This window comes from Tachypleus tridentatus, chromosome 6 (genome assembly GCF_004210375.1).
Source record: "Tachypleus tridentatus isolate NWPU-2018 chromosome 6, ASM421037v1, whole genome shotgun sequence".
Taxonomy (NCBI): Eukaryota; Metazoa; Arthropoda; class Merostomata; order Xiphosura; family Limulidae; genus Tachypleus; species Tachypleus tridentatus.
In genome coordinates, this window is record NC_134830.1 from 111,544,745 (window position 1) to 111,562,200 (window position 17,456).

Consider the following 17,456-nt stretch of genomic DNA (forward strand, 5'->3'; position numbering starts at 1 on the left):
CAGCAAGATGTTTTTGAATGACCAAATCGTTGACAATGAAAACATCTAACAGGGTTAGGAATATAAGATTGTACCTTACAATTCAGATATCTTGCCTTGATTGTGGTGAGAGGACGTGATGTTGTAAATGTTAATATTAGAACATTTGTCAGCTCCATAATCCCATCTTTGTAGGTAAAAATTTGGCGCATGGCTGTAACATCTTTGGTGATGAAACCTCCGATGAACGATAACTCAGGAATGGTCTTTAAATTAATCTCAACTATAACTCCTCTGGAAGAATTCAAAGTAGAATGAGGAGTAACCTCAATGGGTATATCTCCAATGGCCTGTGATTTCAAGAGGAGTTTGGAATGTTGTGATGAAGATGTTTACACTAAAATGTCCCCAGACTAACTTTTTTACTGATTTAGGAGAGCCAGCAAACCCTTCCAAACCCTTCTGAATAAAAAATGGAGATATGTGCCATAAGGGTTTTTCAGCTAAAGTATGTATAATTAAAAATTGCAGGACAAATTCAAGTTGTGAGTTTGACCATACAGTCATCAATGCGTGGTCATTTACCAGTAGTCAGATTTTTCTCTATGTTGTCATGCTTGTTTATTTTTTTTTATTTGACGGGTATCCATAACAAAATAGAATATTTTGATGCCCACTGACCCCACCCTACCATGGAGCCCTATGAGGGGATGCACAACAGTGTCGTATAAGGTCATTGCAGCGACGTCAAGGTTTCGTGAGCACTATACCCGAACACCAGTGTCAGACAAAATATTCACAACACCTGTTGAGAATGTCCAACACTTGTACTTGGTTGACCCTATCCCAAGTAGACCGACTGATTGACCTTGGAGGGACACCCTTCTACAGAAATTCAAGGTTCCTCTCCACCCCTTCACAGGTGACCACTCACAGCAAGCATGTGGGTGGGTGTTTAGATTCCAGAGTAGGTAAACTGAAAGAACAGAACCTTCCCTAGAGGTCCCCTCACCACGTACAGGAATCCACACCAAGGGGCTAGTACTGAAGAAAGGTTATGATCTGAAAGCATACACTCTACAGAACGACCCCTCCCCATCAATATGAGCATTACCCCAGAGGGAATTATGTCCACTAAAGTCCCCACTGTTTAATGAGAACATCAAGGCCTGACTGATCATAGGTCTCTTCAGATAGAGAGAACAAACAGTGACAGTATGACCCAAGGAAACATGGATGGCTATAGCCTCCAAGAGTGTATCAAATGGCAAAGATAAGGTAAGCACATGTCGATCAACTAGCAGTACCGCTCTTCCATCACATAACTTGTCATTTCTATACAAAGAAAACTGTCGAAAGGTGACTGTATCAGGAGGTTTCAGAAATATTTCCTTAAGGAAAAAACAAAGGATGGTAAGGATCAATCAGTGCTTTAATGACATCTAAATTAGTATAGAAACTTTGACAGTTTCACTCTGTTAAAGTGACCATTTTTTAGTTATGCAAAGGAGAATTTGATGGAGAGTCTTTTGTTTTGACCACGTTGTTTCTCTTTACTAGAAGGACTATCAAACCTCCATGGATTGTGTCCTGGGTTGACTGGGCAGGTTTCTATTGAAAGATGAAGAAGAAGATGGACCCGTAGAAACACCAGAAGCCAGAGCCACGGGGAAGTGGTTCCTGGGAACCACTGGAAAGAATGGTGGAGATAAAGATAGGTTTTGATGTTAACTTGTCATCTCTCTCAACCAAGGTGGGCAAAAGCTTCTTCACATGGTTTGAAAACAACTCTATTAGTGATAAGAAGAGATCTGTAGGTGCTCTCACTGTAACAGCGGAATGGAGTGCAGCAGTATACATCCAAGATGGAGTGGTGAACAGTAATTTTCGAGCCTTGGGGTAAGAAATGTTGTGAACTGTTTTCAAATGCTGTACCTCTTTTTCCTCCACCTAACTAGGGCAAGAATAAAAGTAAGAGGGGTGAGAGCCACTACAATTAGCAAATCAGGGTCACACTCGTAGGCATCATGGTCCTTGCCACAAAAATCAGCAAATGCCAAGGAACCACAACATGATTTATTTGAGTGACAGAACTGCTAACACTGGAAAAATTTGAGAGGGTTTGGAATACATGACCAAACCTTGCAATTTAGATAACCCACTTTGATTGTAGCAGGTGGATGTGGTGATGTAAATGTCAAAATTAGGACACTAGTCAGCATCATAATTTCATCTTTGCAGGTGGAGATAAATTTTACTGCAGAAACTCCTTGGGTGGAGAAACCAACAAGAATCTCTGAGTTGGGGATCTTCTTCAAATCCCTCTCAATAATAACTCCTTGTGCCAAATTCAAAGTAGCATGGGGATTAACCTTTGCATGGTCTTTGAATGCAATAGGAGTTCACTCTGTTTTGGAGTAAATGTTTCCACCAAGATGTCCCCAGAATATAGCTTTTTGACTGGCTTAGGAGAGCCAGCAAGTCCCTCTAGTCCCTTTTGAATAAAAATTGAACACATCTACCTTAAAGATTTGTCTGATAAAGAATGTAATATTAGGTAATGAGGTACAGGTGTTGAATAAGTTGAAGATTGCTGTTCAGAATCTTCAAGATATGGTTGTTTACCAATAGTCTGTTTTTTTCAAATTGAAAAAAAAAAGTGATTGGGGGATTCATAAGAAAGGAAAAATGTTTCAGTGCTCACTAACCCCACCCAATATGAAACCCTATGAGGGAGTGCATTACAGTGCCAAACAAGGACACTGCAGCAATGCTAGAGTTTCATGAGCACTATACCCAAACACCAACATCAGATACAATGTCTACACCCATTGAAAATGTCCAATACTGGTACTTGGTTAAACCTAGCCCATGTGGACCAGTGGAATGACCCTGGGGGGGAGCACCTCAAGGCCACTCATATGCTAGAGTTTCATGAGCACTATACCCAAACACCAACATCAGATACAATGTCCACACCAATTGAAAATGTCCAATACTGATACTTGGTTAACCCTAGCTCATGTGGACCAGTGGAATGACCCTGGGGGAAGCACCTCAAGGCCACCCATATACAGGAATTCAAAAGGAAGGTGGTGTATTAGAGTTGGATCCTCTCCTCCTGTTCACAGGTTGACATGCATGGCAAACACGTGGGTAGATGTTTAGATCCCAGAGGAGCTAAACTGAGAGAACTGAGAAAACATAACTTTCTCTGGGAGGCCCCTCACCATGTACAGAAATCCACACCAAGAAGCCAAACAAAGACATTGCAGCAATGTCTTGGTTTCATGACCACTACACTCAAACACCAGTGTCAAACAAAATATTCACAACACCTGTTAAGAATGTCCAACACTTGTACTTGGTTGACCCTAACCCAAGTAGACTGGCTGACTGACCCTGGGGGGCCACCCGTCTACAGGAATTCAAGGCCAAAATGGTGTGTTAAGGTTTGGATCCTCAATTACAAGGATCCTCTCCACCCCTTCATGGGTCACCACTCACAGTAAACAGTGGGTGGATGTTTAAATCCTAGAGAAGATAAACTAAAATTATAGAACCTTCTCTAGGAGACCCCTCATCACACACCAGAATCCACACCAAGAATGGAAGCTCATGATCAAAAAGAAAAATCCTTATAGAATTAAGAACTTAAGACTTGTATACTATTATAATATGATTATCAGCTAATATTTTATGCCATATTAATAAGTATAATGCAAACACAAAAAGTAGTTTAATAAAATTTTGAATGCAAGACATTAAAACTTTTTGGTATTCATGTTAAATGATACCTGGAGAGAAAGGGTTAATGTTGTCATACAGAGTTATGAAAAGGCAGTCATAATGTTTTATAAGTAATCATGCATATAATATTTTGATAGATAAGACAAGAAAATCACACTTGCATTTCCATAAACTCATCTGATGCTGAGCAATAAATTTTAAGTTGCTTGTACTGGTTATATGCAATAATTTCAGGGTAGTGAAGTAAGGTATTCTTAAAAAATAAAAGGTTAAAAGAAATAACACCAGTTAAGGAAAGGTGTTTTATACCACCTTTTTTATACCAAAAATAACAGTTTTTTAATAACTGTTAAAAAACACCAGTTATTTCTTTATGCATAACAAGGTCACATTCTAGTCAGAAGCAAGATGCATGTTCTTTTAACTTCGTCTAGTCCCTTCACAGAGAAATTGATTTTCAAACTTAATGTCACAAGACATTCGAAAGTAATTAAATGTGTTATATAATTTTCTTTGTTCCCTGTTATTTTTATTTACTATTAAACATACCAGTTTTGAAGAATTCAGAATGGGCACCTACTGGATGAAGAAGTTCCACATCATAATTTGCTGAAGATTTGGCATTCTGTTCTTCCTGATGAAACATTTTTAAATAAAATAAAAACTATTTACTCTTCAGTCTTAGAAAATATTCTAATGTAAACTATTACACATACTAAAGGTTGTTACACTGGCCATGTGATCTTAAAGATATAACTATACTGATCAAGTAAGTAAATAAGGTGCATACCATTAAAAATACGAATCTGTATCAACTAAATTTTTCAAATACAGTTTTGAAAATTAACTTATTACCCAATATAAATTCAATAAGTTCCTAGAAATGAAGCAAACTGAACATCTGCTAAAGTAGATTCAAAACACAAGACAACTATTTCATTTGATCACAAACACTTGTGTCACTTGGTAGTTTTGTAATACCACGTTACGATCTTATGTAACTCTTATACATACACAAGTGATGCAACGGTTACTATCACAAAGTTCCTTGTAAGTACAAGTAAAAATATAACATGGATCACCTTTACTTTTGAATACATGGAAATCAGTGAGTGAAGAGGAATATCTTTTGTACACTTCAACAATTACTCAAGTCGAGAGAAAGCTCTTCAAAGTTTTATGAAAACAGTTTAGGGGCTTGATGTGTGAAAGGTATTTCATTAGTTAAGAATATATCTTGTGTTTTGTTACATCAAAACCACACTGGGTATTTTATGTGTCCACCAAGGGAAATCAAACCTCTAATTTTAGCATTGTAAATCCAAAGACTTACCACTGTCCGACTAAGAGACATACTATATCTGAGGAACAATAAACAAGTTGATAAATTTTGTTTAACTCCACAGATGCTGCAATAGGTTACACACAGTTTGTTTCAGAATTTACCATAAATCTTTACAATGTATAGCCATCCCTAACCTTGAACTGACTGATTGGAGGAAAGGCATCTAGACAAAAGCATTCACTGCCAATTATTGGTAGCACCACTCTTGTTTGAATAAAAATTGTAGAGCTTGTTTTTGCATTTTTCCACATTACAGTAATTTACTTGATAAAATGACTTAGGACAGGTTAAATAGTAAATGATGCTTAGGAATAAATGAACTTAATTAATAAAAGTAGTATGTGCTTGAAAAAAGAAAAGGCTAAAATCAATATAAGTGAACTAATAATCACATGAGCATGGAATGTATTCTCAATAAGAATTGAGGTGTACCAAATAAAACTGCCAGTAATAGAGTGGTAATATAATATATATAACTATACAAAACTTTATTTAATGCATCTCTAAGTTAAAGCAATCTTATTGACAAATAAAACTGAATTCAACTATGTTTAAATAATTAAATTTGCTTAATGAGAAAAAAGTCACTATTCCAAATGACAAGTGCTATTAGTTCATTTAAACTGGCGTTTTTTTTTTTTTTTAATTCTGTCATGATTAATCAAGGAGGCAGTCTAAAGTCCTTGGTATTACCTTCATAGGAATGCCTGTCACAGTAGTGGATGCTAGATTAAAATGTCTCTGGACAAGGTAACACAGTGTGGCTGCAAGGAAGCGTCCAGCTTTTGACATATACACTTCGGTGGTCAGTACTGGAGAGAGCTGAATAAGACAAGATTATTACCAGCACAACTTATGAAAGCACGCTAGATAACAGTAATCAAAAAGCAAAAGACAAAGAAAAATACAAACTTATGAAGAAAGAAAAATAAGCCATTTATGAGTAAGTATAAACAAACATCTCATAAAATTAACGTGATGCTACTATATAAAAGCTGAAAAGTTTGACTTGTCACACTAGTGCCTGGTTGTTTCTATATGTCTATGTTCTTCTGTTTACATTAAGTTACAACTGATTATTTACTCATTGCAAAAAGGTGAAAAAGGTAATTTTCTAGTTAGGTCACTAGAAGCAGTGAGTTCATGCAAATGTAGATGAAATGTCATATTTTTTTGTTTATCATTAAACACCCTGAAAACTTTCATAAAATCCACATTCAATTAAAGTTATATATTACTCTGTACTGAAACATGCTAAAATAATTCCACAGTGTTAAAACGTCACTGTGCATCAAATGAAAATTATTAAAAACATTACTCATTTTTATGGAGTTCACTGAGATATAATTACATGAAACAGCAAAATCTTTATAACATAACTGGATGTTTTTGGTTTTTTTTTAACTTCATATTACTGCATAACTTTATTATGAGAATTATTATTCAATGTTATCTTAGTATATTGATTTAGAATTAACGTAAATCTTCTATGTTGACCATAGAATATATTAATATCTTATTACGATTACATTAAAAAATTCTTCCAACAGTACAAGCACCTAACTGATGAACAAACATATTCTAACCATTATAAGTGCAAAATGAGCTTTATTTATTTATGGGTTAATATTCAACTCTGACATGTAGTTAGCTTGATTTAATGAGAAGTTGACAGCAATAGAGCTTGAGACATGGGTAAGACCCAGGGTGGATTGGACTACCAGTGGAAATATAATGTCTGGGCCAGTGGGGTGACAACCTGGTTATACTGTCCTGGTACTACTGACTAACTAATTGTACATCTCTCTTTCTATTTATATATAGTATCCTGATTTATGAGTATTTTCCCAAGCCATTTTAGGCTCCCAATCTGTCCCTGGTAAGTACTGATAAAAAAGATACTAAAAGCTAAAACAGATTAGGGCCAATAACATAAAATAAGACACAGTGAAATACAGTAACAAATGTTCCTCAAATTGGACGCTGAAAAACCGTAGTACAGCAATAACAATTTTTTTTCAAGGTAAGAAGTTACGATGTAAAATTCACTTAAGAAACAAAGCCACTGTTTGTATTATATATTACAAGTTAAAAAAATCAGCTCATACCGTGAATCAGTTAGTTGCAGGTAATATTAATCTCTGCTTGTGTCATTTAATTTCCATATATTCACCAAAAACATTATTCATAAAGGTATTCCAATATGGTAAAGAGTTTTACCTCTCTTCTCTGTATTGGATGAACTGTTGATTCTTCAGAGGTAGGAATTGGAAAGGTGAGGATAAGGGTGAATTCACACTGATGAACTGGCATTAAACTACAATAATGTCATGAACAGATATAAATAAATCAATAAAGTCTATTAAGTATTGATGTATTATCAAATCACATGTATGAAAAAAAAATTTTTTCCTATGACAATAATTAAAATTTTTGAATGTGTATTTATCAAAAAGAATAATAATGAAAGATTCTGTACCTTCTTACAGTGCATTTCACCAGCTTTCAGATCAAATGCTCCAGTTTGTGGGTCAGTTTTTATTAATTATGATTACCCTGTGCAGCATAAAAGCTGCATTTAGTACCATGAAGATGATTAGTATAATTTACATAATATTCTCATTATTAAAACCCAGAAAAACTAAAAGACAATTAATTAATAACAAAATTTGTTTGATTTTTTTTTTTCTTCATTAATACAGCTAAAGCATCAAAAACACTGGATGTATACTTGTTTTTCTATTATTTCTGTTTACAAACACAAATTCTGTGAGCAATGTACATACTCTTGTTTTCCAAGTTGCATCTCATTAGAAACAACAGCTGCAAAATTTCCTGGCATTATTAGTTAGCATCTGACAAAAATCCATACAGTGCCCAAAAACTTCTAATCTCCCTTATGCTCAGGTGAATAAAACAGTTTCTTACCAATAAGAAATATGAAAAAGTTACCAGTTGAACAACCAAACAACATGCATTGATAGGGTGTTACTTTCAATGACAATCTCTAATCATCATATCATGTCATTACACAAAAATTAAATATGCAAGTTAAGTTACCACCTATCATCCAGTAATAAGATCAGAATACTGATCAATCAAAATTCAGCATATAATGTTTGTGTGCATCCAGTACCACATTGTGACATCATGTAACTACAGAAGCATTATGCCACAAAGTTCTACACCTTCACACCAACATGTTGCCTCATTTCTTTAGAAATGTTTGGTAGCACAGAGAAAAATAATCAACAGTTACTTTCAAGTTTTTCAGGTGCTCTGCCATTCAGGCTGCACACACTGTCCTTCTTCCCCAAACACCTGAAGAGACAGACGAAGATGAACCAGTAAAGAATAACACTAAATCCATGAAAATGAAGCAGAAGTAGAAAAAGTTTGTAGACAAATCTCAAACTATCCAAGCATAAAATTATCATTGACCAGGACAGTGACATAAAATTGATAATTTCCCTTTCTGAAGTTCTACCCACATCATCATTTTCATTTATTTCCTTTCTTTTTTTAGTTTGCCAACTATTGTTTTACTTCAAATGACCCACATATGATTTCAGGCTGTTTACAAGTTTAAACACAACTTAAGTTTTCAAAGTACTAATCATATACATATACTTTTTTTAAATTTAATTGTTTATTTGTTTTTAAAATTTCACACAAAACTGCATAAGGGCTATCTGCACTAGTCATCCCTAATTTAGCAACTGTGTAAGACTAGAGGGAAGGCAGCTAATCATCACCACCAACTAACAACTTTTGGGCTACTCTTTTACCAACAAATAGTGGGATTGATTATAACATTATAATGTCCCCATAGCTGAAAGTGTGAGCATGTTTGGTGTGACAGGGATTTGAACCCATGATCCTCAGATTATGAACTGAGCACCCTAATCACCCAGCCATGCTGAGCCTATTTAGTTTAATTTAAGAATAATAAGCATGCACAAACCAGTTTTTCTTATTGTACTTTAATTACAGAAAAGAAGATTTATATAAGTCCTAAGAAATCACTGTCTTCTCTGATATCTTTACTGACTGTTTTTTAACAATAAAACAAAAAGATTTCACAACAATCAAGATTTTACTTAGTTGAGTGATCTTCTTATGATTGTTTAGAAACTGGGTAAAATGTTTTTTAGTATTGAGTTTATACTCACTTGTCTGATCCGGCTGCCAGTTTGTTGTGCTCATTCAGAGCTTCGAGAAAACACTTTTCAAGTGTCCGCACATGGGATTCACTAGATAAAAAATACAAAATTGGGAAATAAAATTTTGGTTTGTAAAGGTAGCATAATGTTAAATATATACGAGAAATATTTATTTACTCTCCAAAATATGAAAGTTAAAACTAATTCTGTGGACTACTACTCATTAGTATGAGAGCTTATCATTGTTACACATTCATTATAAAATGTTACAAGCTCACATTTCAAAGCAGTTATCAACTTGAATTAATTGAAAGACAATACTTTTAGTGAAGAAAATATATCACTCACTTCATAGAAGATTTCAAAATCCATGTTAGAGAAGTGTTTTGCTTTATCATTCAATCTTTATCAGATTATGCTGAATTATTTCACTTTTATACCAGAAAAGTGTGTACAGAAAAAGCATGTATTTAACCTGATAATTAACAATGATTTAACCCTAGACCATTCATTTCATAAGCCATAAAATTAAGCATGTTCAAACACAACAATAAAAAAACGCATGCTATCACCCGAACAGAAATTCTAATATATCCAGCAAGTGTAAGCTGTGTTTGAAACACCTATGCTTCCACAAATGCTGTACCATATTTTTAAGTCCTCCAGTATGACTGACCTTCATCTTTAAGCTTCAAAGGTTTATCAGGTCTAAAACTATACAGTACATGTTGTACAAGTTTGGTCAAATTCCATTCATCCATCTGGTGTTCACAAAAGTGAGACAAAGGGAAACTAAGTAGCTTCACTTTGTTTTATGGTAGTGTGGATGGGGGCATAGAAATTAACTCTATTTTCCTTATTTCCCTACCTCAGCTGTAATTATATTATGTTACCAAATAAGAGTATGCTGTTTTGTAATAAAAGCAACAGACATTTTGTTTTTCACTGCATTGTCCTAACAATTTTTAAGAGTTCCTACAGAATAAGAGATGAGAATCTTTGCAATGTTTGTTAACTGGAACAGTCAGGCTAAAATTAGAAAACTGTTGATTGGAATAATCAAGTCAATATCAGAAGATTCTTAACTGATATACTCAAGTTAATATTAGAAAAACTTTAGCTGGAACACACAAGTTACTATTAGAAGAATAATTAAAAAAAACATTTCAATTTAACATCACTCCTTTCAGAGATGTATTTTATTTCTTGATAAGTAGTTATTCTCGTGTTAACTGATTCACTGAACCCTCTCAGCATTTTTGCATGTTAATAGTGTTGACTAGTTTTTTACACTACATGCTATGATTTATAAAACTAAACACACCTACCTTCTGACTGAGGTGATACATAACACACGTCCTCGGTTTACAACAGATCCAGCACTTTCTGTGAGTGATGTCCTTTTCTCATGCTGTACTTCACTACACTCACACAGAGCCTTGATAGCAGCAGTCAAGCCATGCATAATGCTACATTCATCTTTCTTTCTGGGCTGGGTAGGAACTCCAATATCAGCTAAAGCCTCCAGTAGCTGCAAAGAACAGTACATCATTTCTGAATTCATACACTTTCAATGTAGTACACACACACACACACACATTGACACAGCTCTTCTTTCATGGAAGCTGTAAATTTTACAGTAGGTCTATAGTGAAGATCAATTTGGTATAGCATCATTACAGGCTAGTATCTAAGTTGATTGGTTTAATAATTTTTATTTATATTGTCTTAAGGAGTAAAATTTTCTCTCTTTTTGAGACCATCAGTTATGTAATATAGGCACACAACATTGTATACTTATTTTAAAGTACTAAAATTCTGTACTTATTCAATGAAAGGTCCCTCTATAGGGTTTAACAAATTTTAACTACTGTGCTCATTATTATAAACACTCAATACAACTGTCAATTTCAAGGAACAAATCTCAAATGGTTAACTTTCACATATAAATAAATGTTAATATAGCTTTGTTGTTTTATTTCATTCAGGCCTCACTAAACCAAATATATTCTACAAACAATTTTATATTAAGTTATTTTTATTACTAAAAGTAATACAATATTTAAACCACATTTATTACTGAAAAAAAAAGATATTTTCTATATGTTTTGACCACATTTCTTCATGCCATTATTAGACAGAATAAAAATAGACAAATCTGTCTGAGTTTAAGCACAAAGCTACACAATGAATTATCTGTACTTTGCCAACCACATGTATCAAAACCAAGTTTTTAGCATTATATGCCTTAAGACTCACTAATAATCCACTGGGAGGTGAAAACATATGAAACAACAGTGTGTATGTTATATATACAAGTAGAAAAATTAGGTGATAAAAAAAATATGGGTAGTAATTTATTTACTTGGCTCAAGAATTATGCTTTCATGTTTGTAGAGAAATGATGAATGAGAGATGTGTTGGAATCTTTGATTCTAATAGGGAAATGCAGAAGTATTGTAGCATGCATTATAAAAAACTTGGCATATAGAGGGGAGCACAAAACAGGAAAAGTTAATCTTGTGAGAGAAGAGAAGTAACATACCAGAAAATGACAATAGGAATGTTTTTTTAATACAATGGGATTCATATCTATTTCTGTGAAATGTATTTAGAAGAGATGGCTTGATGCCCACGTGTACATGGTTTAAAATAGGTCTTTAAGAATAAGAAAAAACACAAAGCTACTTCATTATTTTCAATTAATAACAGTTTATGTGACATGTAAAACTGCAAAACTAAATCTGTTCCACAACTTTATAAAATGTGTTTAAGGTTGAGAAAAACAGAGGAAGAAATATTTGTAAAATATCACTTATTTAGATGTATTGAACTGAAAGACTCAAACTCATGCTCAAAATAATGTATTTATTTCAATTATTATATGCTTTCAACAAAATCAGTAGGTTACAGAAAACTATTATACATATTTTAAGTATAACTATATTTGCATAACTCCTCATAGCCAGGTTATTAAATTCTGTCTTTTTTTCAATTTTCAATAAAGCTTGATATAAATAGACTCGACAGAACAAGATAATCACATTAATTATGAGCCTGCTAAAAATAGAAACATTTAAAGAACAATAAGACTCCAGGGTCTATCTCCGCAAGGGTTTCAAAAGGAGGTTAAGCATTGGACATGTGATCTGTTTACTTGGTACTACTTTTTCTAAATCTTTTAATAGTGGGCAGCTGCCAGATGATTGGGCATTCTTTTCATTAGAAGTGATAAAAATTGTCTGTATAATTATAAGCCTGTTTTTTTTACAATAGTCATGGAAAAGTCTTTGAAAATCTGATAAAATATGTTTGGCAAAGTCATTTAACAAAGTTTAGGATTTTGTTTGATACTCAACATGGGTTCACTGATGGAAGACCTTGCCTTACAAAACCTTTTGACATTCTTTGAAAAAGTTACTGCTTATGTAGCTTTGGTGTACCTACATTTTCATATAGGATTTGAGAAGGTGCCATAAAAAAGGCCTGTTAAGACATTATAAGTATGGATGATATGTTGGCTTAAATAAATGGCCAGATAGAGGAAAGCAAATAATTTCATAAATGGGGTACTCCAGAGATCAGTATTAGGTGTTTGCTTGTTTTAATTTACATCATGTAATGTCTTAAATTTGATATTGATAATGAGGTTTTATATATGTTTAGTTGTGATGAGAATGCTTCTGCTTTTCTAAACTACTTACATTATTTGGTGAGTTAGGCAAATAAATTTCAGATGGCTTTTAAATATCATAAATGCAAAACAGTACATGTGGATTAGAAAAAAATAAACTTATAAGCTTAATTTTGATGGGAATAACCTTAACAGTGTTATGCAATTAAAGAATCTTTGTGATTTAGTTGGTAAGTCTCTAAGTTATCCAAGAAATGTATTGTTGCCAGTGGTGGGCCACAAAAGGATTTTAGATTGCAATTACAGAAATACTGAATACAAGAATACAAGTTCAATATATAGATGTCACTGGTTACACCTAACATGGCTTATTATGTTGTCTTGGGCTCCTTACCTTAAGAGAGACACTGAAGTCTTAGAAAGGGTTCAAAAGAGCTCAATGGTTGAAAGTGCTTTCATACAATGGTAGAGAAGATCTCTCAAATTACTTTCTTTTGAAAAAAGAAGAACTAGAGGAGATCTGATGAGGTGTTTAAAATTGTGTAGAGACTTGATACTGTTGATGTATCATCTTTTATTCTATTAAATAGTAAGAATGGTTGAACGAGGAGGACACAAATATAAATGTGGGTAAAGTATACACGAGTTATCTTAAGCTAAGACACTTGTTTTTTTGCAGAGAGTGGTTGGCCTTCAGAATGGGTTGCTTTTGGATGTGGCAGATGCAGTATATTTAAGAGATTTTAATCTAAAGTTGTATAAATGATAAAAGTTGATTTTGAAAGTGTTTTTTTTTTCTTCAAGTTTAGTTGACGAGACAACCTTGAGTTCTATTTAACAAAAAATAACTGGAATAATGCCAAAGAATATTCTAAATGTATTTACGCACACATATAAAATATGATACTGTTTTTTTTTTCTGTATCTTATGAACTCACCCTTTCTTACTGCAATAATTCATTAACATTTTAACAATTACAAACGTGTAAAAATATCTTACATAACCAAGATTCTGTCCTTCCTGGGACCACGTGTTGAGGCAGTGAGCTTCAGTATCACTCACTACAAATCGGATCTACAAATCAAAAGAAAGATAATTTAAGTATACAAGAAACAATCACTTACATGTTTTACAAACTGTGTAAGTTTTTAATTTTTATACCAAACCTTATGAATCTGTAATGTACTCATCAATATGAATTCATCAGTAAAATAAATTAACAAGTCATACATACAAAAAGTTATCTTCTACAGTATGTCATGGTATATATTTATATGAAATGACCTATAGAATCAAGTGCAAGACATTGCATTTGGGTTATAATAGGGATCACATGTTTAAAACATGTAGGATCTAATCACTATTATGGTGTAAAAGAAAAGTCTTTACAAAGTGGTGGATATTAAAGTTATTCAAATCAATGAAAAAGTGTTCTATTGCTTATAGGTTGTATTTATTAAAAGGCATATTGATTTCAAGTCACAAGTAGTAACTTTGGTAACTCTAAAGTTATGCTTACTTAGAATACAGTTCAGTTCTGGTCTTATCTAAGAAAGGATACTAACTGAATAGAAAGAGTTACTAGGATGGTTCTGAGGATATAAAGATTATGTTATAGGGATAGATTAATATCTCTAAATTAACTTTCTTTTCATAAAAGAAGGGTGAGATATATTAAAGTGTAAATGGTTATTTAGAAGACCAATATAATAAAAAAACCCACAAATTTATCTGTGTTGTATCCTAAAAATAATAGGGTGAGAGACAAAACATTTAAGATTTGGAAAACAGTGGCAAGGCTCCAGTTAAGACTATTATTATATTAATATACATAAAACCCAAACTAAAAAGTAGTTAACATAAATTGAATTATGTAAAGTTATTGTGCACTGGCATTGTGGCCTGCTGATCGATGTAAAAAAGACAGTTGATTTCCAACTGGATTGACGCATATAAAATTGAAATATAGAAATAAGATAAATATGGAATTGGATCTTTGTTTGAAACTGTCAGACACTGACTCAGAAATTTGGAAACAATGGACAAATACTTTGTTAACCAGCAAAGGCTCAGAAGTGTTAGTGGGAGCCATGAAGAAGGCTGGGGATAAAGGATAGACCATGCAACATTTGATCTCCTGATGCATAAAGCAAATAAATCCATCATTGGATCACTCACAACTGAGGCCTATAACCCTCAAAGTGGTACTGTGAACTTCAGAATTCATAGCACAGAAAGTTTAAACCAAATACAAGTGCAAAAAAAATCAACTTGAGTGAACTGATAAAAATGAATATAATAACAGAGTTAAATAAATCAAGTTGAAAACTACCCAGTTCGGGAGGAAAACAAAGTTGAACACACAGCAGTAAAGAATCAAAAGAGCACACAAGAACTTGAATGCTGCCAGACAAGAAGTGAAGGTTTGGTAGAGGAGTGTAGAGGGAGTCAAGTGAGCATGTCATGCTTCTATTGGTTAAGAGGTGATGCACAATGATGTGCATGGGAGACATGTTGGAATCGTACAATTTCAATAGGGAGGGAAGAAAAGCTTGTACCGTACGTAAAGAAAAAGTTTGTATGCATAGGACAGCACTGAACAAGAATAGGTGATCTTGTGAGTGGAGGTAAGTACTGTGTTGGAATGAAGCATATTCAGGACATGAAGAACAAGTATTGTTCTGCATCATATGAACTGCTGATCATCACTTGAAGGCATTAAAATAATTGTTTTCTAAACAAAAATAAAGATTTCTTCATAGACTAGTGTATCAAATAATCTGACTTCTAAACAAATGTGTGACAGTCAAAGCACCTATGGCATTTAAAATTTGATTTGTCTTTCTTTACACCTGTAAAATAAATGTTTCTATTGCATATTTGTTTAAGTACATTGGTTAAGTGGTCTGCAAACAATTTTAATACCAGACAACTTTACTGTTTTACATATACATTGCGACATGAGCAGAAGGAAATTCAAAAATTATAATAATTATCAGAGTTTTCCTAGACAGGATGAGCCATACCATGGAAAGCAAACCTGTACACTAAGATCCACTGTTACAAACATCCCAAAATTGAAATTACATGGTGTAAAACAGCGTGTCAAATTTTTATACATGCAATTAAAGTATCCATTGGAAAATCTTCCTGCCAAAGATATTCTAAAATCTCAAGTGCTCTTCTAGTTTTGAAAATTGTAACAGAGAAAACTTTTTGTGACCAATAACTTCTTGTGACACTTTTCACAAACACTTAAACTGAAAAGTTACAAACACTGCAAAAAAATACTCATAACATTTTATCTTCCACTGAATGTACTGATTAAATTTTTGTATAATGGTAACTCACTCTTAACATTATATGTTAAGGTTAATGCAAAAATGATTAAATTACCTTATTATTATTTGTTTTGCACCCCAAGTTCACTGGTCTAACAAAGTTATAAAAACATTATGTATATACAGAACAAACAAAACAATTATATCTGGACCTACCAGTTTTCCACTTGGATATATATCCCAAACAATACGACAGTACTCCATGGTTGATTCAACTACTGTTGTCCACAATGATTTGGTTATTGGAGCTAATGGAATAATTCCTGGTTGGTGAGCTTTTGTAAAAATATCAAATTCCACTTGCTGACAGCTTGGAGCCAAAAAGTGAGGACTGTGGTCTAACACCACAACAGTTTTGTGGGACAGTGGGTAACTCATGACAATTAAAGATGAAGCTGACAAAACAATATATATACAAGAAATCACTCAATGATATCACTTAACAATAGTTATCTGTCATAGTTTCTCTTTTATTTATTTTTATTGTTTTTAATAGATAGATATATAACTGCAAGTTCTGTATTTATCTTCAGCTATCCATTTATTCATATAGACAAAAGGGCAGCTTTAAGTAAAAGACCAGGTTAGCTCTTAAATGGTAAAAGGAATAAAATTAACAAAAGAGTTACAAATTTAAGTACTTTAAATTAATGGCTATGATGGGAAATGTAAAAAATTAAAGAAGATCAAGAAAGCTTGTCAAACAGGACTTTAGATAGCTGAGGAGAGTATATGAAAAACGGTTAATTGAAAATGTAAAACAGTTAGGATTCTTTGAATACACTAAGGATAATATAATCCTTAGGGTGGTAGTATGGTCTCTGACAGTCCTTTACAAATGAAGATTTAACCAATTTCTTCCATGCTGAATAACTGCTAGATGAAAATACAATCAAGCAAGGTGTGATCACTTTAATTATGAGTAAATATTAACTGGCCCAGTTGCTTTATAAAATTCTTTGGTATTCCCAATTTTTACTCTCAGTTTTTAATTAAGTTAAGAACTGAATGTGTGAGCTACTTGCTAATTTTTTTGTAACAGTAGATAAATGCCAGAAGATTGGAAAATGATTAATATTACTTGTCTTTTCAAAGCAAGTGATAAAAATTGTCCAAGTAATTATAGGCCTACTAGTCTTAAATCAGAGGTGAAAAAGGCTTTTGCAAGTCTGATAAAAGATGCATTGCAAATTCAATTAACAAAGTTTAAAGTCCCATGGTATGTTTATGGACTTACAAGACT

At 33.2% G+C, this 17,456-nt stretch overlaps 1 protein-coding gene across 1 annotated transcript in view; it reads right to left on the reverse strand.

Moving 5' to 3' along the window:
• Positions 1 to 17,456, reverse strand: part of asun (integrator complex subunit 13 asun) — a 49,810-nt gene that overhangs the window by 31,126 nt on the left and 1,228 nt on the right. Inside the window, exons 2-8 of the mRNA XM_076506966.1 lie at positions 16,370 to 16,608; positions 13,872 to 13,946; positions 10,566 to 10,768; positions 9,247 to 9,327; positions 7,295 to 7,391; positions 5,768 to 5,896; positions 4,279 to 4,363 (exon numbers count right to left, since the gene is read on the reverse strand). Coding sequence (XP_076363081.1) covers positions 4,279 to 4,363; positions 5,768 to 5,896; positions 7,295 to 7,391; positions 9,247 to 9,327; positions 10,566 to 10,768; positions 13,872 to 13,946; positions 16,370 to 16,591 — 892 coding nt within the window. The 5' untranslated portion in view covers positions 16,592 to 16,608. The remainder of the gene's footprint in view (positions 1 to 4,278; positions 4,364 to 5,767; positions 5,897 to 7,294; positions 7,392 to 9,246; positions 9,328 to 10,565; positions 10,769 to 13,871; positions 13,947 to 16,369; positions 16,609 to 17,456) is intronic.